This window comes from Aulostomus chinensis, chromosome 24 (assembly GCF_037954235.1).
Source record: "Aulostomus chinensis isolate RoL2024-O1b breed Wild chromosome 24, RoL_Achi_v1.0, whole genome shotgun sequence".
In the NCBI taxonomy this organism is placed as follows: Eukaryota; Metazoa; Chordata; class Actinopteri; order Syngnathiformes; family Aulostomidae; genus Aulostomus; species Aulostomus chinensis.
In genome coordinates this window covers 6,325,001-6,344,652 of record NC_141343.1, presented here as the reverse complement: position 1 = coordinate 6,344,652, position 19,652 = coordinate 6,325,001, and the positions used below count along the sequence as shown (strand labels likewise).

The 19,652-nt window shown below is 44.3% G+C and overlaps 2 protein-coding genes across 4 annotated transcripts; both read left to right on the top strand.

Annotated features, from left to right (window-relative positions):
* Positions 1 to 1,145: 1,145 nt before the first annotated feature.
* On the top strand, positions 1,146 to 10,627 carry LOC147238513 (scavenger receptor cysteine-rich type 1 protein M130-like). Its single transcript, XM_086198245.1, has 6 exons — positions 1,146 to 1,255; positions 2,056 to 2,200; positions 3,835 to 3,990; positions 9,370 to 9,669; positions 9,982 to 10,284; positions 10,359 to 10,627. The coding sequence occupies exons 3-6, from the start codon at positions 3,945 to 3,947 to the stop codon at positions 10,625 to 10,627; spliced, it is 918 nt and encodes a 305-aa protein (XP_086054371.1). The 5' UTR covers positions 1,146 to 1,255; positions 2,056 to 2,200; positions 3,835 to 3,944.
* LOC147238512 (CD5 antigen-like) lies at positions 10,553 to 15,764 on the top strand. 3 transcript variants are annotated; one of them, XR_015111880.1, is made up of 6 exons: positions 10,553 to 10,656; positions 11,501 to 11,584; positions 11,940 to 12,245; positions 12,315 to 12,620; positions 12,712 to 13,918; positions 14,002 to 15,764. XR_015111880.1 is itself a non-coding variant. In XM_086197953.1 (5 exons), exons 2-5 carry the CDS (start codon positions 11,566 to 11,568, stop codon positions 13,014 to 13,016), a joined length of 936 nt encoding a protein of 311 aa, XP_086054079.1. In that variant the 5' UTR covers positions 10,553 to 10,656; positions 11,501 to 11,565; the 3' UTR covers positions 13,017 to 13,987. The 3 variants fall into 3 exon arrangements, 1 of the variants encoding a protein (XP_086054079.1); XR_015111881.1 differs by having other exon boundaries at positions 11,501 to 11,614; positions 14,002 to 15,763; XM_086197953.1 differs by lacking the exon at positions 14,002 to 15,764 and having other exon boundaries at positions 12,712 to 13,987.
* The last annotated feature ends 3,888 nt before the right edge of the window (positions 15,765 to 19,652 follow it).

The window sequence follows — 19,652 nt, the reverse complement described above, 5'->3', positions numbered from 1 at the left end:
TGTCAGACAATTTCAACTCTCCACTTTCACTCATGGCTTCCCAATAAATTATATTAAACATTGGTTACTTAGATTAAATTCGAGCCATCACTCAACTGTTGATAATGAAGTTCATATCATGAAAGAAGGTGGTTGACACAAGTACTGTCATATTTAAAGATTATATATGTAGGTGACGTGGAGGGGGGCTGCGTGAGGTTAAGGGTCAGCAAATGTATTTTTGAATGACTTCAAAGCAGGTTTAAATGATTTTTAGTTCCATGGTGTTAATTTGGGTGTTGTTCTCCCGCCTCAGTGCAGCTCAGGGGGCGGGGCTATTTCAGCAGTCACGCGCAGGAACTCTGGGCTGAGTTCCACTCTCCATCTGCACGCGCTGTTTTCTTCGATTCGCGGTGTCCAGAGGAAAACGCAGTGCCTGGAATATTCGCTTTAAAAATAAAAAACTAAGAATATTAACTTGTACAGGTTCTAAAACTTTATATAAACCGCCTATAAAGCCTTAAGTAGCTATTAAAGCGATTGATAAAGGTACCTGAAGCTGGTAGACTTTAGCTGAAGTCAATGCTAATGCTACCTAACATTCTTGCTAGTTTAGGAACGTTAACGGCAGGAGAATAAAGGGAACTGTGTTCTTTTTCCTGGACTGCATCAAACATCGAGGTGAGTTTCGTTTTATTTTGTGGATAAAATCCTATCACAACATACAGGCACAAGGTTTGATGTAACTGAATTATTTGAGGACATTTTTTGTTGAATTTCTTTTTTTTGGGGGGGGGGGGGGTGAATGTCCTTTTTTATTTTGTTCAATTTGTGCTTTTCTTTTCCTGAGAGTTCACAGTGACATTATCAGTTTTAGTCAGTAGAGGGCAGTATGCACCTCATTGTTGTTTAGTTGGATGTGTCAAATTAATTTGACCTTGTCTGCTGCCTCTTGCATGTTTCAACTTGAATGAGAAGTTTTTTATTATCCACTAATATTGGTAATGGACAAGATGCTAATTCATGATTGAACTGTGAACAAGTTACTGCAATGGTACATTTTTCATTTATTGTGGGGATTAAAAACTGTTTAAGCAGTTCTTCATTTGAAACCTTTTAAACTTAATCCAGCTTTATCTTATTAAATGCTTTCCTCCTGTAGTTAAAAAAAAACAAGTCAGGGATTCCCAGTGCAGCTGAACTTGACATTTTTGATGAGACTGAGGCAGCAGTGGAGGAAGACGTCCTCCTTGAACTCCTGGAGGCCAATCCAGACGTAGGTGATGAAGGCAGGAGTCATTATGAAGCTTTTGCTGTCAACAGTCAGAAACACATTTTCACTGATGCAGCTTAACTTGACATGTTAATGAAATCTGGACTGCAGTGATAGAGTTGGGTCACATTTCTATAACATGTTCAGTTATTAAATACAGGTTACTTGAAATACTGAAAATGAACCTAAATGATTTGAACTACTTTGAGGAAAAATAATAAAATGGACGCAGCCATGAAAATTGAGTTTCACAAACATGGTCTGTTTCTAGATTTGTCTCCTTTAGATCATTCAACACCACCTCCACTCACACAAACCTCATCACTTTGTCTGAAAAGTCCATTGAAAATTGAAATCTTTTTTTTTAAACTCTTGTGTGTGGATGGCAGAAAATGCCTTACTGGGGAAACCAGGAGATGATGATGTCAGCAGTTTGACATTCTAGAACTTTGGGGTTTTACTTTTCAAGACTGAATACTTCACAGTTCCCTCTTAAAAACTGGGAATTGTCAATATTGTAATATTTGGTTGATAACTTTGTTACTGTCTTATGTAATGTAATGCTGTCGTACCATGATTCATATTTTTTAGTCTGCTACAATGTTCAACTTGGTCATCAAAGAAGACATGAAAATGTAAAATAACAGTAATTAAAACCATCAATCAATGAAAATGCTCAGTTTGACAATGAGTTGGATTCATAGGATGGGACACAAATTCAAAAATAGCAAACCTTCTTCTCTATCAATGTTTTTATTTTTGTGTCACTGTGTAATCCTTTGTATTTTATTGAACTTTAACAGGAGCACTTCTGTGATGGGAAAGGGTGCTGAATATTTCTGTTCTATCAAAGTCCAGGAGTGCAGTAAAACAGCCGGTCAAGGAAGCAACGGTGCTTCAAGCAAAAGGAGCAAAGATCAGCAGCCATGTTGCCTCAGCAGCTTGAAGGTGACTCTTGTAGGGAGACCATTTCATTCCTTGTTCACTCTCCTGATGAAGCCTCTGTGTTTCAAAAGATCAAGTTAGGAAGCAGCAAAATGTACCGAGTGACCTCACGTTAATGTTTGGTTGAAGGAGCGGAGCTCTGGTTCTGCTGGTATCAGCCTGGTCCAGTGTGTGGATTTCTCTCTCTTCTCTCCAACATTGTAGACCAGCAAAAGCAAGTTAAGAGCAAAAACAGGTTTCTATCACGTCGTCTCTCTAAATGCTGCACGTCTGTGCTGATCAACAACTCATGATGGAGGTCTGTCTCCACCAGCCTCCCCCTCCTCTCTGTCATTTGCAGCCTCTGACTCTCACTCTCACCCAATGTCCTCCCCTCCCTCCTGCTTCTATGACTGAACAAAGATTTGTAGATTTGACCCAAAAATACAAGCCTGTGGTGCAACGCTGCTTCTCACGCAGAAATCCATGGAAACACTTGGCCCTTAATCTGCTGGTCTGAACACCACATTCACTTGCAGGGTTCTTTTAACAGGCCTGAAAACACCAGTTCAGTTTCCCTGCTTTGAAATGTGTGGTGACAGTGTCTGAACATGACCAAGTTAAAGGTAGAAGTACTGCAGTTACTACAAGATAAGAAGTACCTGGATGATGAACCCTCTTCAAGACATTCAAACAAGTCTCGTTGCTTTTATCCCTTAAACACAAATGTGATCCAGGATCAGTGAGCTGACACTCAAAACTATCTGTTAAAGTGAACATGATTTAACTTTTTCCTGGATGTTCTTTCTATGATTTGTCTGGCAGGTTTGTTATTAATATTCCAGTTGTGTTTGCCAGTTTGTTCATCTTTTTTCTTGTTTCCTTCAAAAACATGAGGGATAAAGTCCTGAGTGACTATCAAGAAACTCCCTAAAAATTAGAAGTAACTCTGGCAAGGAAATCACCTGGAAAAAAAGTAAAAGTTTATATTTTGATAAATGTATTTAAAGGTCAGATCAGAAATTTGATCAGATTTTACTTGATTTCCACTGATTTGTTGTACAGTGTTGTGTTTTCGAGAGCCTTTGCAATGAAATTCATTCTTATGAGCACTGCATGTTTGGATTTGAGTAAAGTCTGTCTGTCTATCTATCTATCTATCTATCTATCTTTCTATCTATCTGTCTATCTATCTATGTATCTATCCATCTATCTGTCTATCTATCTATCCATCTTTTTAATTCTCTGACCTTCATAAGAGTTCACATTCCAGTGAAACTCAGCTAATTTATCTGAGGACTTCACTTTGAAAACCTCTGTTTCAGACACGCTGTCGTCTGCCTCCTCAGATGTTGAAACTGTCAGACGTCCTAAAAATGTCTGGAGAATCATGGATGAGATTCACCTCCAGTAGGCATTTAACAAAACTTCTCTGTTTTGTGAAATGCAGTTGACATGAAATATGTTAAGTTGGTCAGGCTTGTTAGTGAAGGAGGTGTTGTTTTATATCAGGAAACAGGAGATGTGGTGCTGACAATCTGATGCTTGTGCAGCAGTGAAGGAGAGGAAACTGCTCATCTGATCAGAAGATCATGAGTGTTGCAACTCTGATGTGGATGACGTGTCCGACCCTCAGCTTTATCTTTGTATCACTTCAGCACATCAGGAGCTGTTGACACGGACATGAAAAGCTGCACTTAAGAGTCCTGATGAGGAAATAAGAGTGAAGAAACTAGGAGCAGACAATCGGAGGAGCTTGACACTGGACATGGATGGCAGGGTGCTGCTGGTGCTGCTGGTGCTGTGGAGCTCAGGTAGGCTTCCTATTGGAAGTTGTTGTTCATCTGCATGGTTCAGATAGACGTGTTTGAAACGGCTCAAATCAACTGGCTCATGTCCTGGAGGCAGCAGCTGGATTTCTGGATTGACTCCATCACTGTTTGCTCCAGTCAGCCCTCAACTGGTCTGATGTTCTGTGTTCCGTATGGCAATAAGTCAAATAAATGTACTGTTCTCCAGTTGTAGTTTGCTGGTACAACCACAGTAGTTAAATCAAAGGAGGGGACTGAGCTGCTGCTAAACCCAGAGAGTGTCGGTCCTCCACAGTCTAACTAATCTCAGCTTAGTTTCAGATCAACTTGAAAAATATTCTTTTGATTTACATGAAGCAGGAGAGACAAGATAACAGGAACACTGAGAAAAGACCAAGTGTCAACAACTGAAGCATGAAATAAGAGACGAGAAACAAAGACACTGAAGCCATAATTGCAGAAATTGTATGTGTGTGTGTGTGTGTGTGTGGGGGGGGGGGGGGGGGGGGTCAGTAAACCTGTTTCAGCAAATTATAGTTAGTTAAAATACACTGAATAGAGAAAGTTAAAAAGGTCTTCCTCCTCCTCTGCTCATGAGATATTTGTCTCATTTCTTTATTCATTTATTCAAGTAGTTGAGCAATCAGACGGTTTAAAGTCATTTTGTGTGTTTTCTCTTTAAAGAGGACTGGGCAAACTGCAAAGGGAGAGACAGGAAATTGGAGGAAAAAATAAACAAGATAAATTCATTCATTGATATGGGAGAAATAAAAGAATTATTTGGGAAAAGGAAAGAAACTAAAAATATATTTAAAAAATCAATACATGAATAAAAATGAGCGACTGCTATTGTGTCAAAATGTTGTGTGTAAATTGATGGTATATGTGTGTGTGTGTTCAGTTCAGTTTCTTTGTGTCTCATGCGTATTATTAATGATAAAATATCTATCATAGTAGGCTCATGAATGACATCTGAAGAAGATCATGGTAAAAAGAAATAGAATAAATAAACGGTAGATACATAAATCATAAATATGGCAGGAAAAAAGATGGAGCACTGCACACTGAAGGAGGAGTGAACCTGAGGAAGTCCCAGGTGAAACGCGTCTCTCAGCATGGCTGTTTCTTTGGTTTGTTTTCCAGCATTGCACGATAAGCTAGTACCCTGCTTACTTTGTGTCAACAGTTGTCGGTGTAGGCAGCGTTCGCGCTCCCTCCGACAGCTGTTAAATTTGTTTGGCTCTGATTAGCTCGCTTGTGTTAGTGGCGGCGTTCGCTAAGGTTTTTTTTTCTTTACTTACGGCTGTGTCAGTTGTGGTCACTGGCGATGAAGGTAGCGTTGCGCTCCCCGCTCCTGGTATTGCAGTGGCTAGTTTTGTGTTAAAGTTGCTTTAATTCTCATTAGAAAAAAGGATATCAATTCTTGCAGGAGTGTTTTTGCTGACTCTGTAGGAATAAAATCCCTGATGATACTGGAAGATATTGCCTCTTCCGGGTCATCCAGGGGTCACAGGTGACGTTGTTGGTATTCATACTGGGGTTACGCATGCGCGAAGGGAACATTCAGTGCTTTAAGCAACGCCCTCTGGCTGTTATTCGGGATTCATAGAACCGCAGTTACATTTGTAACTCTCGTTTTAATATATTTAACCTTCGGTCAATTAGCTTTAGCTAGCGCTTGTTAGGCAGCTGCTAGCTGTTAACCTATTTGAATAAATACTATAAGGCCTGAATAAATACCTCTGTCTTGGAGGTGCTCCGCCAAATGCTTGGCCAAAGGCTTGCTGCTTTGCTTTGGCTTTCCTTGTTCATCCGACTCAAATCCAAAGAACTTCCAAACAGCACTTCTGCTGTTTTGTTTATTTATTAAAACTGGTTGCGAATGTCCTGCAGATGCCATCTCATGGCAGCTTACACATGTAGAGCGACTACACACACACAAAAAAAATACAGCTAGTGGTGTTTGTGTGAGCGAGTGTATCTGTCTCTACAAGGCAGGAGGAGAGGGGCATATGTAAACCACGGCGGCAGATAGGTAATCGATACTGTGGAAATGTCATTTTGTATCATTTTTATATTTCAAAATCGATATTTAATCGATAGATCAATATTTTTTACAACCCTAGTACAGGGTCCAAGAACTGACATGCAGTTAGCATCCAACCAGAAGTGCAAATAAACTGGAATGTTCAGATGCATGAAAGTATAAATATGGAATAATGTAGTAGGATACAGTTTAGGCAGGAGTATCATTAGCATCGCTCTATTAACCAGCCTTGTACATGAGGTTAGATCATATATAAACAAAGCTAGTATTTTTACTTCAAACCACTGGTGCTGCCTGTAAATGTAGCATCATTTTTTACATATTTAGCTGCTTCTCCTGCACATTTTCTTCTCTCTCCCTGTCAGCTCCACCCTTCTCCAATATCCGTACTTTCTAATCCAAAAAAATGCCAAGGCAGGTGGAGGAGAACGCTGTAACTTTACTGGAAAGTTGATCTGTTTTGCTTCTGCTGTCGGTTGACCACACATGCGGCAGGTACAGCACTTACAACTACAGCTTCTTCAAATTAATCGTTGCAGTGCCCTGCAGTAAAAATATCCATCCATGTAACCTACAATTAATAAAGTACAAGGTTCTCCACAGAACACACTACACAGGACAAAGGATGTTCCAGATGGGCCTCACACAAACAAACATTTGTCCATATTGTGCGACTGGACTCCTATCTGCATGCTATATGGCTTTGTACACCTGTTAACAATTTTTGGCAGAGGGTTTGTAAAGACCTATCACGGTGGTTAGGGTACCCCATCCCTACCTCCCCCTCACTTTGTCTGCTAGGTGACCTCACTAATGTCAATATGGAAGTAAACAAATCCTGCATGCTTCTCACTGCTCTAAGCATTGCAAAGAAGGCCATCCTGATGAATTGGAAATCCAAGAACAACCTAAGCATTACTCAATATAGAAACCTTTTATTAGACCACATTGCCATGGAGAGAATGTCTGCTTGGGAGGAAAGTCGATCGTCAGAGTTAGAACAAATCTGGTCCCTGATAATTAAATCCATCACATAGTTTTGATCGGAGGGGACTGGGCTTCGTGGCTCTGGCCCCGGGGCGGGTAGCTATGGACACTGGCTACCTTGGGTGTCCGGTGGCTCGCTGGGCTGGTGGGCCCAGGGTTACTGCCTTCTGGGGCTGCTTTGGGTCTCGCCTGTTGAGGGACGGTGTGGGGGGTGTGGGGGCGACTTCCCCTATCATAGCGGCACCCTGTGGGATTGGGGGTTGGGGGTCCTTGGGCTGGGTCGGGGCCTCCAGCCGGTATGGGGGGGTGGGGGGCCCTGGGCCCTGGTGCCGGGGATCCGCGCCGGGGCCTGGGGGTTGGTCGCGGGCCTTGCTGTTGTGCAATTGATCACTCGCTGCCGGTTTCACTAAGTCTGAGGTGCCCTGGACCGTATCAGCATCTATGGAGTTCTCAGCCCCTGTATGGAGGAAGATGATTGTTTTGTCCGGGGGTGGCGGTCCTGGGCGTGCAGGCCTTCAGCTCACCCCGGCAGGCAGGCTGGGCCTCTCGGGGGAGTGGGGGGGTCCTGGCTGGCTGGTGGTGCCCTATAGCCTGAAGCCCGCCTGCTCTGGGGGGAGGGGAACAACAGGGGATGGGTGGAGGGGATGGGAATCAAGGTTTGGGGGGGGGGGGGGTTGCTCCTTACGGGGGCCGGTGGGCCTGGTCGTTGTGGTGGGCTGTGGTTGTCCCGCCTGGGTGTGGGGTGTGGGTGGGTGTCAGCCTCGCCGCTGGCGGACCTCTTGGGGGGCTCTGGTCGGGTCTTGGGCCAGAGGGGCCCTATGCCCCTGGGCTCTGCTCATGCTGTGGGGGGGGGGGGGGGTGCCGGCAGGACCAGGGTCATCTCTGCCCCGTCTCTCTGTGGGTTGCTTCCAGGTGGGGGTTGCTGCTCCTATGCTTTCCTACGGGTCCTGGCATTGGTTGGACCTGTGGCTGTTTCCTGGGGGAGGGGTGGCCTGGGGCTTCTCCTGTCCTGGGGGTTTCTGGGTGCTCTGGTGGCCTGGTCCTGACCCACCTGCTATCCTGGACTGGGGTTGTGACATCCTTTCCCCCCCACATCAGCGACAGCCAGCTACACACGGCATCCAAGACAAACCGTAGCACACACACACATACACATACACACGCATATACACACTTACACACATGCGGCGCACAACTGACCCATAAACACACACTCAGACATTTATCTAAAAATTATATTAAACCAAGTGGTAAGCCTGCACCGGAAATTCTGCAACCAATGTTTTTTCCTTCTTTTTTTTTTCTTTTCACCTCTCTGTTGTTGTTACCTTTTCTTTGTTTGTTTGTTGTTTTTTTCTGCTATTGCTGTTGTTGTTTTTGTCTACCCCCCTGTCTTCCCTATCCTGTCCTTGTTCTCTCTTTCTATCCACTCCTGAGCCTCAGTCCGGTAGCTTTATCAATGAACCAATAACATTCCTAATAGAATTAAACATAAATGGCGATAGGAGGAGTTTATCAGATTCCTCCTATGCAGAGTAAAACCGCTTCAGTACAACAAGGCACCAGGAACATGGATGCTGCTTGCCCCAGCGACTGAACAGGACAGGGAAGAAAAAAAAAATCCATCCACGCACCCATTTTCTCCTGCTGATTCCTGTTGAGTGTTGCAGCGGGTCTGGAGCCTATCCCAGCAGCTACGGGCAAGAGGCGGGGTTTACACTGGACAGGTCGCCAGTCCATTGCAGTGCCAACACATATAGACAGAAAACCATTCACACTCACATTCATACCTACAGTCAAAGAGTGTCAATTAGCCTCGTCCCCACATGCATGTCTTTGGACCGTGGAAAGAAGCCAGAGTACCCAAACAGGCACAGGAAGAACATGAAAACTCCACACACAGAGATTGCGTGCTTCAGCCGGGACTCGAACCTGGAACCTTCTTGCTGAGAGGCGACAGTGCCAACCAATGCACCTACCAACCACGCCTGCAGCAAAAGGGGGAAAAATATATATTTATATATATATATGTGTGTGTATAGATAGATAGATAGATAGATAGATAGATAGATAGATAGATAGATAGATAGATAGATAGATGTATAGATATAGATAGATAGATAGATATATGTATAGATATAGATAGATACTAACTAACTAACTAACTAACTAACTAACGCACGCCAGTGGGTCAATTAACCTGTACACCAGGAATATTTTGCAGCTCTTGAACAAACACAGCTCTCAGTTTTTCGGGCTGGTTCACAGGCTCAGATGTGGGACACTTCCAGGTCCTCCTCTGTCCTGTTGCATATTCATGTATTAATGATCCTCTTGTCTCTGCTCAGATGCTGATGATGTCAGGTTGGTGGGAGGAGCAAACCACTGTGCTGGTAGACTGGAGGTGAACCACCTGGGAGAGTGGAGACCAGCACAGACAGACTGGTCCTGGAGCCTGAAGAAAACAGCTGTGATATGTAGATGGCTGGACTGTGGTTCTGCTGTCTCAACACAGGAGAGAGACGAGTCCTCAGAACGACTCATGTGGTACATCGAGTCTGTGTGTGTTCAGTATAAATGGATACTCAAGGAGTGTGTGACATCAAGTGTCAGCTCTCGTTCCACCATCCTGGAAATCACCTGCTCAGGTAACATGATGGGCACCAGATCCAGGACAAGTTATCTTTAAATAGTCACATCCACACAAATATTCTTCTTTTTTTTTTATTCTGATGACGATAATATTGAGACTCTTTTTTTTAAAACTTTTATCCCATCAGAGGAACACATTAGATCACATGAATTGTTCCAGGGAGGATAAAACCCTTGCAAATCTATGTATGTTGTCCTGTCTCATTCTCAGGTTTTTGCTAGTTAACATGTCAGAGTCATGAACAGGTGAGTTCATGTTAACATGAATTCATTCTCATCATGAATCTGCCTCTTGGTGTCTTTTTCAGAGTCTGTCAGGCTGGTGGACGGGTCGAACCTTTGCTCTGGCAGACTGGAGGTGAAATCTAACCAGCTGTGGTCCTCGGTGTGTGAAGGTGACTTTGACATGCAGGATGCAGAGGTGCTGTGTGGAGAGCTGAGTTGTGGGACACCTTCAGTCCTGGAGGGGGGACTTTTTGGAACAGCAGAGTCTCTATTCTGGGCTCAGGAGTTCCAGTGTGAGGGCCATGAATCTTCCCTCCTGGACTGTGGACTCTCAGGGTCTGGAAAGACCTGCTCACCTGGCAGATCAGTTGGACTCATCTGCTCAGGTGGAGCTTTGGTTCAGGTCCTCCTCAGTCCTGTTGCATATTCATGTATTAATGATCCTCTTGTCTCTGCTCAGATGCTGATGATGTCAGGTTGGTGGGAGGAGCAAACCACTGTGCTGGTAGACTGGAGGTGAAACACCTGGGAGAGTGGAGACCAGCACAGACAGGCTGGTCCTGGACCCTGAAGAAAACAGATGTGATATGTAGATGGCTGGACTGTGGTTCTGCTGTCTCAACACAGCAGAGAGACGAGTCCTCAGAAGGACTCGTGGTTCATCAACTCTTGGTGTGTTCAGTCTACATCAACACTGAAGGAGTGTGTGAGATCATCAAACACATCTAGTTCCCTAATCGTGGAAATCACCTGCTCAGGTAACATTATTGACACTAACATAGAGGTGCGCAACACATTGATTTAATTAGTGAATTTCAATTTATATTTCATGATGATGCGTTTTAGAAAAATATAGCTTTATTTGTCATTTATTTTACATGTGAGCATCAAAAGCAGAGCTAATTCGCTGCAACTATGCTGTCAAATTTTCGCCCAATGTCCACCACAAGCGTGTATTACACTCCATGCGCACATTGAACCTCCCATGCGCACATTATTCAGTGACGATGAGCACTTCTCTTTACTGAAGGCACAAAATTCAAAAATGTGTGCTTGAGTTGCAACTGTCTCTGCTCTTGGTGTTTCAATCTGCTCGCTTGTTGATCTTCTCTTTTGGGCTCATGTGAAACATTGGAAAAACCAAGTGTAGAAAGAAAGCACAGAAATGATCATGATCCATGATCGGCCACTTTTCTACTGTCCCCGTCCTTTGACCCCGTTGGCTTCCATGACTAAAACATGGATGTATCGAGCTCATACAGCTGAGTCAGAGTTAGTGACTTTTATGATTTTTTCCTTTGAAACATGCATGTTTCAAAGTCCATGTTCAATGTTTCACTGACCTTCGACTCAGCCGCTTCAGCTCGATACATTCATGTTTTAGTCATGGAAGGCAGGAAGCAGGCACAGGGAGAACATGCAAACTCCACACAGAAAGATCCTATGTGCCAGCCAGGGCTCGAACCTGGAAACTTCTTGCTGATAGGCGTTAGTGCTAACCACTGCATCACCATGCCGCCCCCTATTCAGAATCCGCATCTCAAATCTGGTGTTTCAGCAGTTTTTGTCCTGAGGCACACGACCTCTCTTTGTTTTTGGCAGATCCATAAATATTCCAGCCCTTCGTCTTGATCCAGTGATTGATTGTCTCCACTTCTGTCACCTCCATGCGCCGTCACCATTTCAGTAAGAAGATGGACTGTCATGGTGGATGAGGTCAGAGCAGCACCTGCAGCTTTGACAGCTGACATTTTGTTACTCTTTGGTTTAAAAGACAAATCAGCAAGTAACAAGGCAGATGAAATAAGTGCCGTTTGCAGACTTTGTCAGACTGTGATGAAGATTTTTGAGGAACACAACCAACGATAGTTTGGATTCAGTTGAGTTATCAATGAAATGTGCTCATATTATTAAGCTTCCCAGATGAATTTGAAGCAAATTACATTCTTGGTTCTTGTGATTCCAATGAGGTTAAGCAGGATGAGTAGCTGAGAAAATGGGTGACTCTTATAATAATGATGATTTCCTGATGTCTCCACAGAGTCTGTCAGGCTGGTGGGGGGGTCCAGTCTGTGCTCAGGCAGACTGGAGGTGAAGTCTAACCAGTCGTGGTCCTCTGTGTGTGAGGAGGATTTTGGCCTGCAGGATGCAGAGGTGGTGTGTAGAGAGTTGGGGTGTGGGGCTCCGTCCCTCCTCCAGGGGGGCCCGTATACAGACATGGAGACCCCAGTCATGGCAGGAAAGTTCCAGTGTGGTGGAGATGAATCTGTTCTGCTAAACTGTGGAAGGTCTGGCTCAGTGAGGAAGACCTGCTTACCTGGGAAAAGCGTTGGCCTCGTCTGCTCAGGTGAAGGTCATGGATCTGCTTCATCTCACTGCTTCACTTCTACCACTCATGATTCCTGTGTCTGCTCAGAGCCTGATGGAGTCAGGATGGTGGGAGAGCCCAGTCGCTGTGCTGGAACCCTGGAGATCAAACACCGGGGAGAGTGGAGACCAGCGGCCCCTGGGGGTTCTGAATGGCTCCACCAGTCTGCCTCTGCAGTGTGTAGACAGATGAATTGTGGCTCTGCTGCTTTAACAAATGAAAGGCGGGACTCACTATCCAGGTCTGTGTGGTGGATCAGGTCTTCTTGTGTCCAGTCAGCATCTGGACTGCAGGAGTGTGTACTGGAGACTGATGAAGTTCATAGTGATACCAGGCTGATGGTGGTGTGTTCAGGTAAAACTGGACATTCCAAACAAGCTGCTGCTTCCTCAGTGACACCAGCACTTCTGCTGAGTCAGCCTTTCCTCTGCCCCCCCCTCCACAGATTTGCTGGTCCAGCCAAACATCTCCTTCTCTGCCTTCACTGACGGCGTCTCTGAGGTGAGGCAGCAGGAGACTCTGCTGCTCCGGGGCTCCAACTTCACCATCAGTTGCTCTGTTGAACCACAGTACCCAGGAGGCGTGTTCCAGCTCATCTTCTCCACCTCCAGCACAGCACAGAACTACACCCTACCAGCGCTCAATCACTCCGCCCGGTTCCTGTTCTCAGCAGCAGACCACACCCACCGAGGGGACTACAGATGTGTTTATCACCTGTCCCATGTTTTCCTCTTCCAAAGTCGGCCATGATCAGTAGCAGCAGTCGCTCTCCTGCTCCAACAAACATTTGGTTTTGGTGGCTGAAATTTCAGGCGCTGTGCCAAATCACTGCGCCCAGTCAGGAAAGTAGTCCCGGCTATGTGTGTGATTCTAAAATTAGAATGTCTGACAAAAGTGATACACAACCCCAGATATATTCATGCAGGTGTAGCTCCAGACTGAGGGGTATCTGGACGCTACATGTGATCCACAGGATGAAGACTGAGGATCAATGAAGAGACAAACGATGGATGAACGTCTTCTCAAGGCCAGCGCCGTTTGATTTCTGATGCTTCGTTGGGCCTGTGGGAAAAATCTCTCCGCCTAACCCAAGTAGGAGTTAGAGCTCCGCCTACTGGTCGGGTGAAATAAATTCTCACTGTTCAAGTCAGTGTCGTGAGTTCAGCTCTCAATGTGATATCTTCGAAATAAAAGATGGGGGGGCTTTTATGTTTCATACACATACACATTAATACACAACATTTTCTTTCTGTTTTATATTAAAACATTTATATTCAATTTTTTTCATCCCTTCCACAGCAACAACTGTTTGGGACTTTTATGCTAACACTTCCCACCCCCTACCATGCATTGTGCTAAGCTAACTAGCATGAGTCTCAGCTCCTAGAGAAGGGTCTCCATCTTCTAGTCTGGCCCTGGGGATGATGGACAATCAGAGACTTCTCCTAAAAGTTAGCGTGTTCCTTAACATGCAGCCTTCCATCAAGAATCTTCAACCATCAACATGTCTGTGGTGGTCAGTGGTGATGTCATCGATCAAATGTGATGACTTTAAATGTTTTTCAGTGCCTACAAGTGATTTCATCATCAGAGCGTTCATCCACCATCTGATCCTGGGGTTAAGTGCTGTCTTCTTCTACCGCTACTTCAAGGTAACACGACGTAGCTTCGTAGTTCTTGGCTATGAGCAGTTGTTTCAGCAGGAACTGGAGGTGTGAGCTGTCATGTCTTCCAGGCCAAAAAGGAGCGGCGGGCAGGACACCAGGAGAACATTGAACTCAACGCTGGTGATGCGACAGAGGAAGGCTTGGTTGATGAGGAGGCTGGAGTTCACCATGAAGACACCACGGACGTGTGACTGCAGCGCCGCCACAACTGAGCTCCAGGCTTCTTCTGCTTTCACCGTGATGATGTTTAAAGCAACAGGAGAGCTCCTCATTGCAGTCTTGTGGTTCTCTCGTGTTTTCCTGATCGTCCATCTCTGTTCTCAAGGTCAATGTAAATGTATGGAATTGATTAATAATTTTTTGATTCATTCAAAGATAATTTGTAGTTATTGTACACACATTTGTATTTCAGTTGAATGATTTTTTTCATATTTTTTGTTTATTTGGATTGTTTGTGGCGGCTCGGTGGTTCACACTGTCGCCTCACAGCAAGAAGGTTCCAGGTTCCAGTCCCGGCTCCATCACAGGATCTTTCTGTGTGGAGTCTCCATGTTCTCCCTGTTCCTGCTGGGTTCTCTCTGGTACTCCAGCTTCCTCCCACAGTCCAAAGACATCAAGAGGGGACGAGGCTGATTGATACTCTAAATTGACAGTAGGTGTGGCTGTGAGTGTGAATGGTTGTCTGTCTCTATGTGTTGGTCCTGTGATGGACTGGTGACCTGTCCAGGGTGAACCCTGCCTCTCAGCCCCCCATGACCCTTAACAGGAATGAGCAGAAGTAAATGGATGGATGTTCTACTTCACCTACATTGAACTTTTTATTTCTCCTCCATCAATCCCATCTCCACTTGTTTGTGTTGTATTTGATGTCATCTTCTTCTGGTGGTGATGGTGAGAAGAGAACATGTAGAATAACGTGTTGCTACGACGACAGAGGACCTGACCTGACCTGACACCTCTGCAGTCAGGTGAGGAAGTCCTGATCTCTCAGTACTGTGGTGGTTATCAGCAAACAAGTTCCCATCTAGCAGCATAGCAGAGATCAGCTCATGGTCCAATACTGGGCCTGCTACTGATGAGTAGTGTTCATTTTTACAGGGAACATTTGAAGGCACCAAATGAGGGAAACAAAATGAAGTCCAGTTTGATGCTGGAAAACCACTTCTTTGACAAAATTGTGCTTTTAGTCAAGAAATTTTTCATGAAACCAACCTTCATTCAGGTGTTGGTGAAAAAATAACAGATTCACTGACAACAAATCTTTTCAAATGAAAACAGACCCCTTGGTCTTTGTCCTGATGAGATCTGATGTTCAACTGTGTTGGTCTCTGAGCCTCAGCACCCCTGCCTATTGGAAGGTGTATTCTGTCCAAGTAGAGCTCATCATGTGTTCATCTGACCAAAATAAAAATGGATGAAAATGTCAAGAACCTCCCTCCCAGTGGGATTTCTTCCAGTGAAACAACTCTGGAACATTGAGAGGTTTCTTCCACTCTCAGTCCTGTCTTCTTAGCAGCTTTGCTCTCTCTCACTGCTGTTGAGTGTGGAGAGATTTTGTTGATGTGACACCTGTGAGGCAGAGACTGCTGTTCTTCTTTATGATGTCATGACCTGATTTCTGGAGTGAAAGTATTTAGTGTGATGTCATAATGAGCGCCATGATTTTCTATGATTTTTGGTATGAGTTTCATTGTTTCACCTGTACATGCGTAGTTACACCAGAAGGGGGCAGTTGAGCTCAGAGTGCTTGGTGACATGAAAAATGTGTAAAAAAAAAGTGTTCTATTTTTGCGGTGGTTCTGCTGATGCTTCCACTTCTTGCCAGTGCTGAAGTAATAAAAGAAGGTGTTCTCCTCCAATGCTGTCTGTCTTCATGGTGTCTCACTGACTCCTTCATCTCCACATCAGGCCACAGCAACCGTGCTGTCCCTCACTACACAACATTGGACACTGAGATTCCCACTGATGATGAGTCAGCACATCTTGACTGTTCTGATGACCTCAGCCTGAATGCTCCTCCTGATCCTGATCTCCCAGGACTCCAGTTTGACTCAGAGTCACTTCTTCTACTCTTGGACGAATAAACAGATAAACACTCAAATATAAATCATGATTTAAACCCACTGGCAAAACCAACGTTTCCTACTTTGTTGATTTTTATAATTTCCTTCAATAAATACAAGTGGGTGGAGCCCAGATGGTCCAAACCTGTTTCCTGTCTCCTGTCCTGCTGCTGTCCAGTCGTCTCTACTGAGCCAACTCAGTCTCACAGCCTCTTCATCAAAAAATGACGTTTGGTTGAGTCCTGTCACGTCAACAGGTGACGTGGAGGAAGTCATCAGGAGACATGGCGATGTCCAGCTGTGTGACATCAGCAGAACTGTGGACGTTTATACTGAGTCTCCTGATGACAAATGGCAGTACATAGATATTAAAGAGGGTCTGAGCTAAAACTGAACCCTGGGGAACTTCAACCTTTGATCTCAGAGTTTGGTGTTTGATCTTAGAATTCTTTCTTTGATCTCACCTTGATTTCTCAATGCATTTCTTTGTGGACACAAATTGTCTTTGATGTCTCAATGAGACAAAGACACAGAAGCTCAAGCTGCTGTTGAGGAGGCCCTGATCCTATAGTGGTCAGTCCTCTGTGTTGTGGCTGCAGCAGCCCTGGTTTGAATCCTGGTCACAGCAGCAACATGAATACTGACTAGTATTTGTTGTTCAACTGGACAGTTTGTCTGGTGAAGCTCTCTCAGACACTCCTTTCTTCATCCTCCCTTCAGGCTCAGCAGCATCACAGTCAATGTGTCTGACTAGGATCAGAACCCTCAACCTGGAGGGCTGTGGTGCAATGAGAACACATCTGACAACGGATCAGAGGAGCGTTTGTTTGACTCCTGAAAACTCCATTTAAAGCTGAGAGGAACTTGTTCTTCATCACCAAACTCCCTCCCTGCACGTTGTCTCTCCAAAAAGCATTCAAATCCAAGTGTGAACCTTTGACTAAAAGCTCCAGTAGGTGATGCAGGCTCCACCTCTCTCTTGGTTCTGGAACCTCACCAGTTGAAGCTTTCTCAGCACCTGGATCTCATGTTCCTGACATCTCTGAGCTTGTTTCCTATCCACCTGTCTCATGTTGATGAGGTCATCCAGCCTGATGATCTCTATGGTTCTCCTTTGAGTGGTTCCCTCTGGGAGAGTTCTCTCTCTTGAACTTGTGTGTGTGTTTGCTCGTATCATGTTTCTCCTTGACAGCACTTTAGTGTTCTTACCACTGGTGTCTTATCTGTGATTCACCATTGATGTTATGTTTTTGTCCAAGATGAAGGTGTGTTTGTTGTCATTTCTCAATCATGTGATCGCTCATGTGACTGTGGTCACTTGTGTTTAAGATGGCGCTGTTCTTTTCTTTCTCAGTCTGATGAAGCCTATCATTGTGAAACATTTGAAATTCAGCTTCCTGTTCTTTTCACAATCCTGCTCTCCTAAATCAAGGACTGTTCAGTCAATGGTAGAGCAGAGTGGAGCAGAGGAAGTGTGCTGGGCCCAGAACCCAGAGGTTGATGGATCAAAACCCTCCTCTGCTAAAAGAAAAAAATGAATCTGCTTCTTTAGAAATGTGTGTCTGTTAAAAAGAGGTTCATGAGGATGTTTTTCTTCCTCCACAATCACCAACCATTGTGAGAGTTAACAACAGTCCACTTTCTGACTGAAGCAAAAGTAGACTTCAAAAGGTTTTTCTGATTCAACAAAGCCAGGGCCGTACCCGGGATTTTTTTCAAATTACGAGGTCAAATATTGCGATACATCTGATTTGACAAAAAAAACATGGTAATTTGGTGACTTTTCATCCATTTTGGAAACGTGAATAAACAGAGTTCAAATCACAGCCCATCAAGGAGGTGAACATGTTTATTTGAACAATTCCAGAACGGGGTGATCACTAAAGTAGATTATTTATGTGTGTGATTATTTTCTGTTAGTGTCACAAGAGGGCGCAACAGCAAAATAGAATGGAAGGTAGAAATGTGTACGCTGATCAATTGCGCGTTTTGATCGTCTTGACTTGCCGTAGCCAAGCATTTTCGAGTGTGTAGTTCATGTGATATGGTGATCGCAGCCCATTTCTGTGGTGATGTCCACTTGTAGTCATGGCGAGCAGCCACGTTTGTTTGTTGAATAAGACAAAATGGCTGAGGTAGAAATCGTTCTTCTTCCAAATGCACCGTGAGCAGCACAACTCTGCAGTGAATCTCAAGACGATGTCAATCATCTTGAAGCAATGCTGACAGCACTGAACAAAACTGTGGCTGTAGAAAGCTGAATGGCCACCAGCCACAGCTGTTAGCACAACAATGTCAAGCAGGTGTCTTGGTGCAACCAGTGCTCATATAGCATCTTCTTGGGTTCACGTCATAGTCTGGTAGGTGAGCCAAATAGCCCAAGTCGCGTCGAGGTTCCCAACAACGTCATAAACAACAGGTTGCGACGACTCTCCAGCCTTTTTTCAATCTGAAATGCGCCAAAATCAAATCGAGAGAGAGGAAAAATCCTCGACCTCTCCAAGCGTTTTTGTGCCGACTGGAAAACTTATCCTATCTAGCCAGTTGTTGCTTGAACAACTGTTGCTTGAAATGCTAATTAAAGCTACACTGATGACAATGATCATTGATCAGGCATCCCTGGCTGCCATGCAAGGACAGAGAGTGAACGGTGAGGCACCCGTAGAGGGGAGTGACATCGCTACAGGGGGAACACAGGGAACACAGGGGGAACCAAACACTGCACCGTCTCACCAGCGACAGCAACTCACCTCCTTCTCTCTCTTTCCCCCTGGCCTGTTGGCTTTCCAGAGCTGCGTTTCGTTTGTTTTACAGTCGACTTCTTCATCTTGCTTCCATTTTCAAATTCCACCCGACAAAAACTGAGAGCGCGGAGTTTGAGGAGAACGTAGGCTGTGTCCCGCGGTGCTCAGCTGACTTTCACGAGGCTGCGTCGTGTGATACAATGTTGGAAGTGTCGGAGAGTTCAGCTACGTTTTAAAATGGTGATGAGAAAAAAGATTGTCTCATGCGGACTTCATTTTCAGAATAAACAAATGAGAATAGCTGCTGAATTTTCCACCAATCAATCAAAGTCAGAAGGATTTTTATCATCAATTTATTGAACATTTCTGAGATGAAAAAAAAAAAACCTGGGAAAAAACTACGGAGGATATGACCTCTGTGTCCTCAATGGTAGTTAGGGGCCTGCAAAGAACACACAGAAGTGTCACACATGCATCTAAACATACACAGAAACAAACACACACACATGCATGTTCTTGCACACAGAGACTTTTACTCAGTTTTTGTTTTTTTACTGGTTTTGGAACCAGTAACTGGTTTCTGTTGGTTTGATTTGCTTGACTGGTTGTTGTTTGTTTGACCTTCCAAATCTATATTTTGGGTTCTGGCTCGTTCTGCTTCTCATTTTGTGTCTTTATTAAAGTTCTATTGCTGAAAAATGACTCTTTCCTTTTTCCTGAAGTAAATTTATGAGGGTCAAAACTGACCCACAACACCATAGATGTTACAATAGTTAATAATATTAAAATGAAACAATAAATAAACCAATACATGTCAGAGATGTGTTCTAACACCCTCAGTAACGGTCAGGAAACACAACAACCTTTTGTTTATTTATGTGATTTTCTTGAGGTTCATTTTACCATTTTTTT

Excerpts from the sequence above, each read along its gene's own strand:
- LOC147238512 (XM_086197953.1), top strand. Across the intron at positions 12,246-12,314 it reads CGTTGGCCTCGTCTGCTCAG|AGCCTGATGGAGTCAGGATG; the intron begins GTGAAGGTCATG and ends GTGTCTGCTCAG. Across the intron at positions 12,621-12,711 it reads GCTGATGGTGGTGTGTTCAG|ATTTGCTGGTCCAGCCAAAC; the intron begins GTAAAACTGGAC and ends CCCCCTCCACAG.
- LOC147238513 (XM_086198245.1), top strand. The coding sequence starts at position 3,945 with ATGGATGGCAGGGTGCTGCTGGTGCTGCTGGTGCTGTGGAGCTCAG. Across the intron at positions 3,991-9,369 it reads GCTGGTGCTGTGGAGCTCAG|ATGCTGATGATGTCAGGTTG; the intron begins GTAGGCTTCCTA and ends GTCTCTGCTCAG. Across the intron at positions 10,285-10,358 it reads AGTTGGACTCATCTGCTCAG|ATGCTGATGATGTCAGGTTG; the intron begins GTGGAGCTTTGG and ends GTCTCTGCTCAG.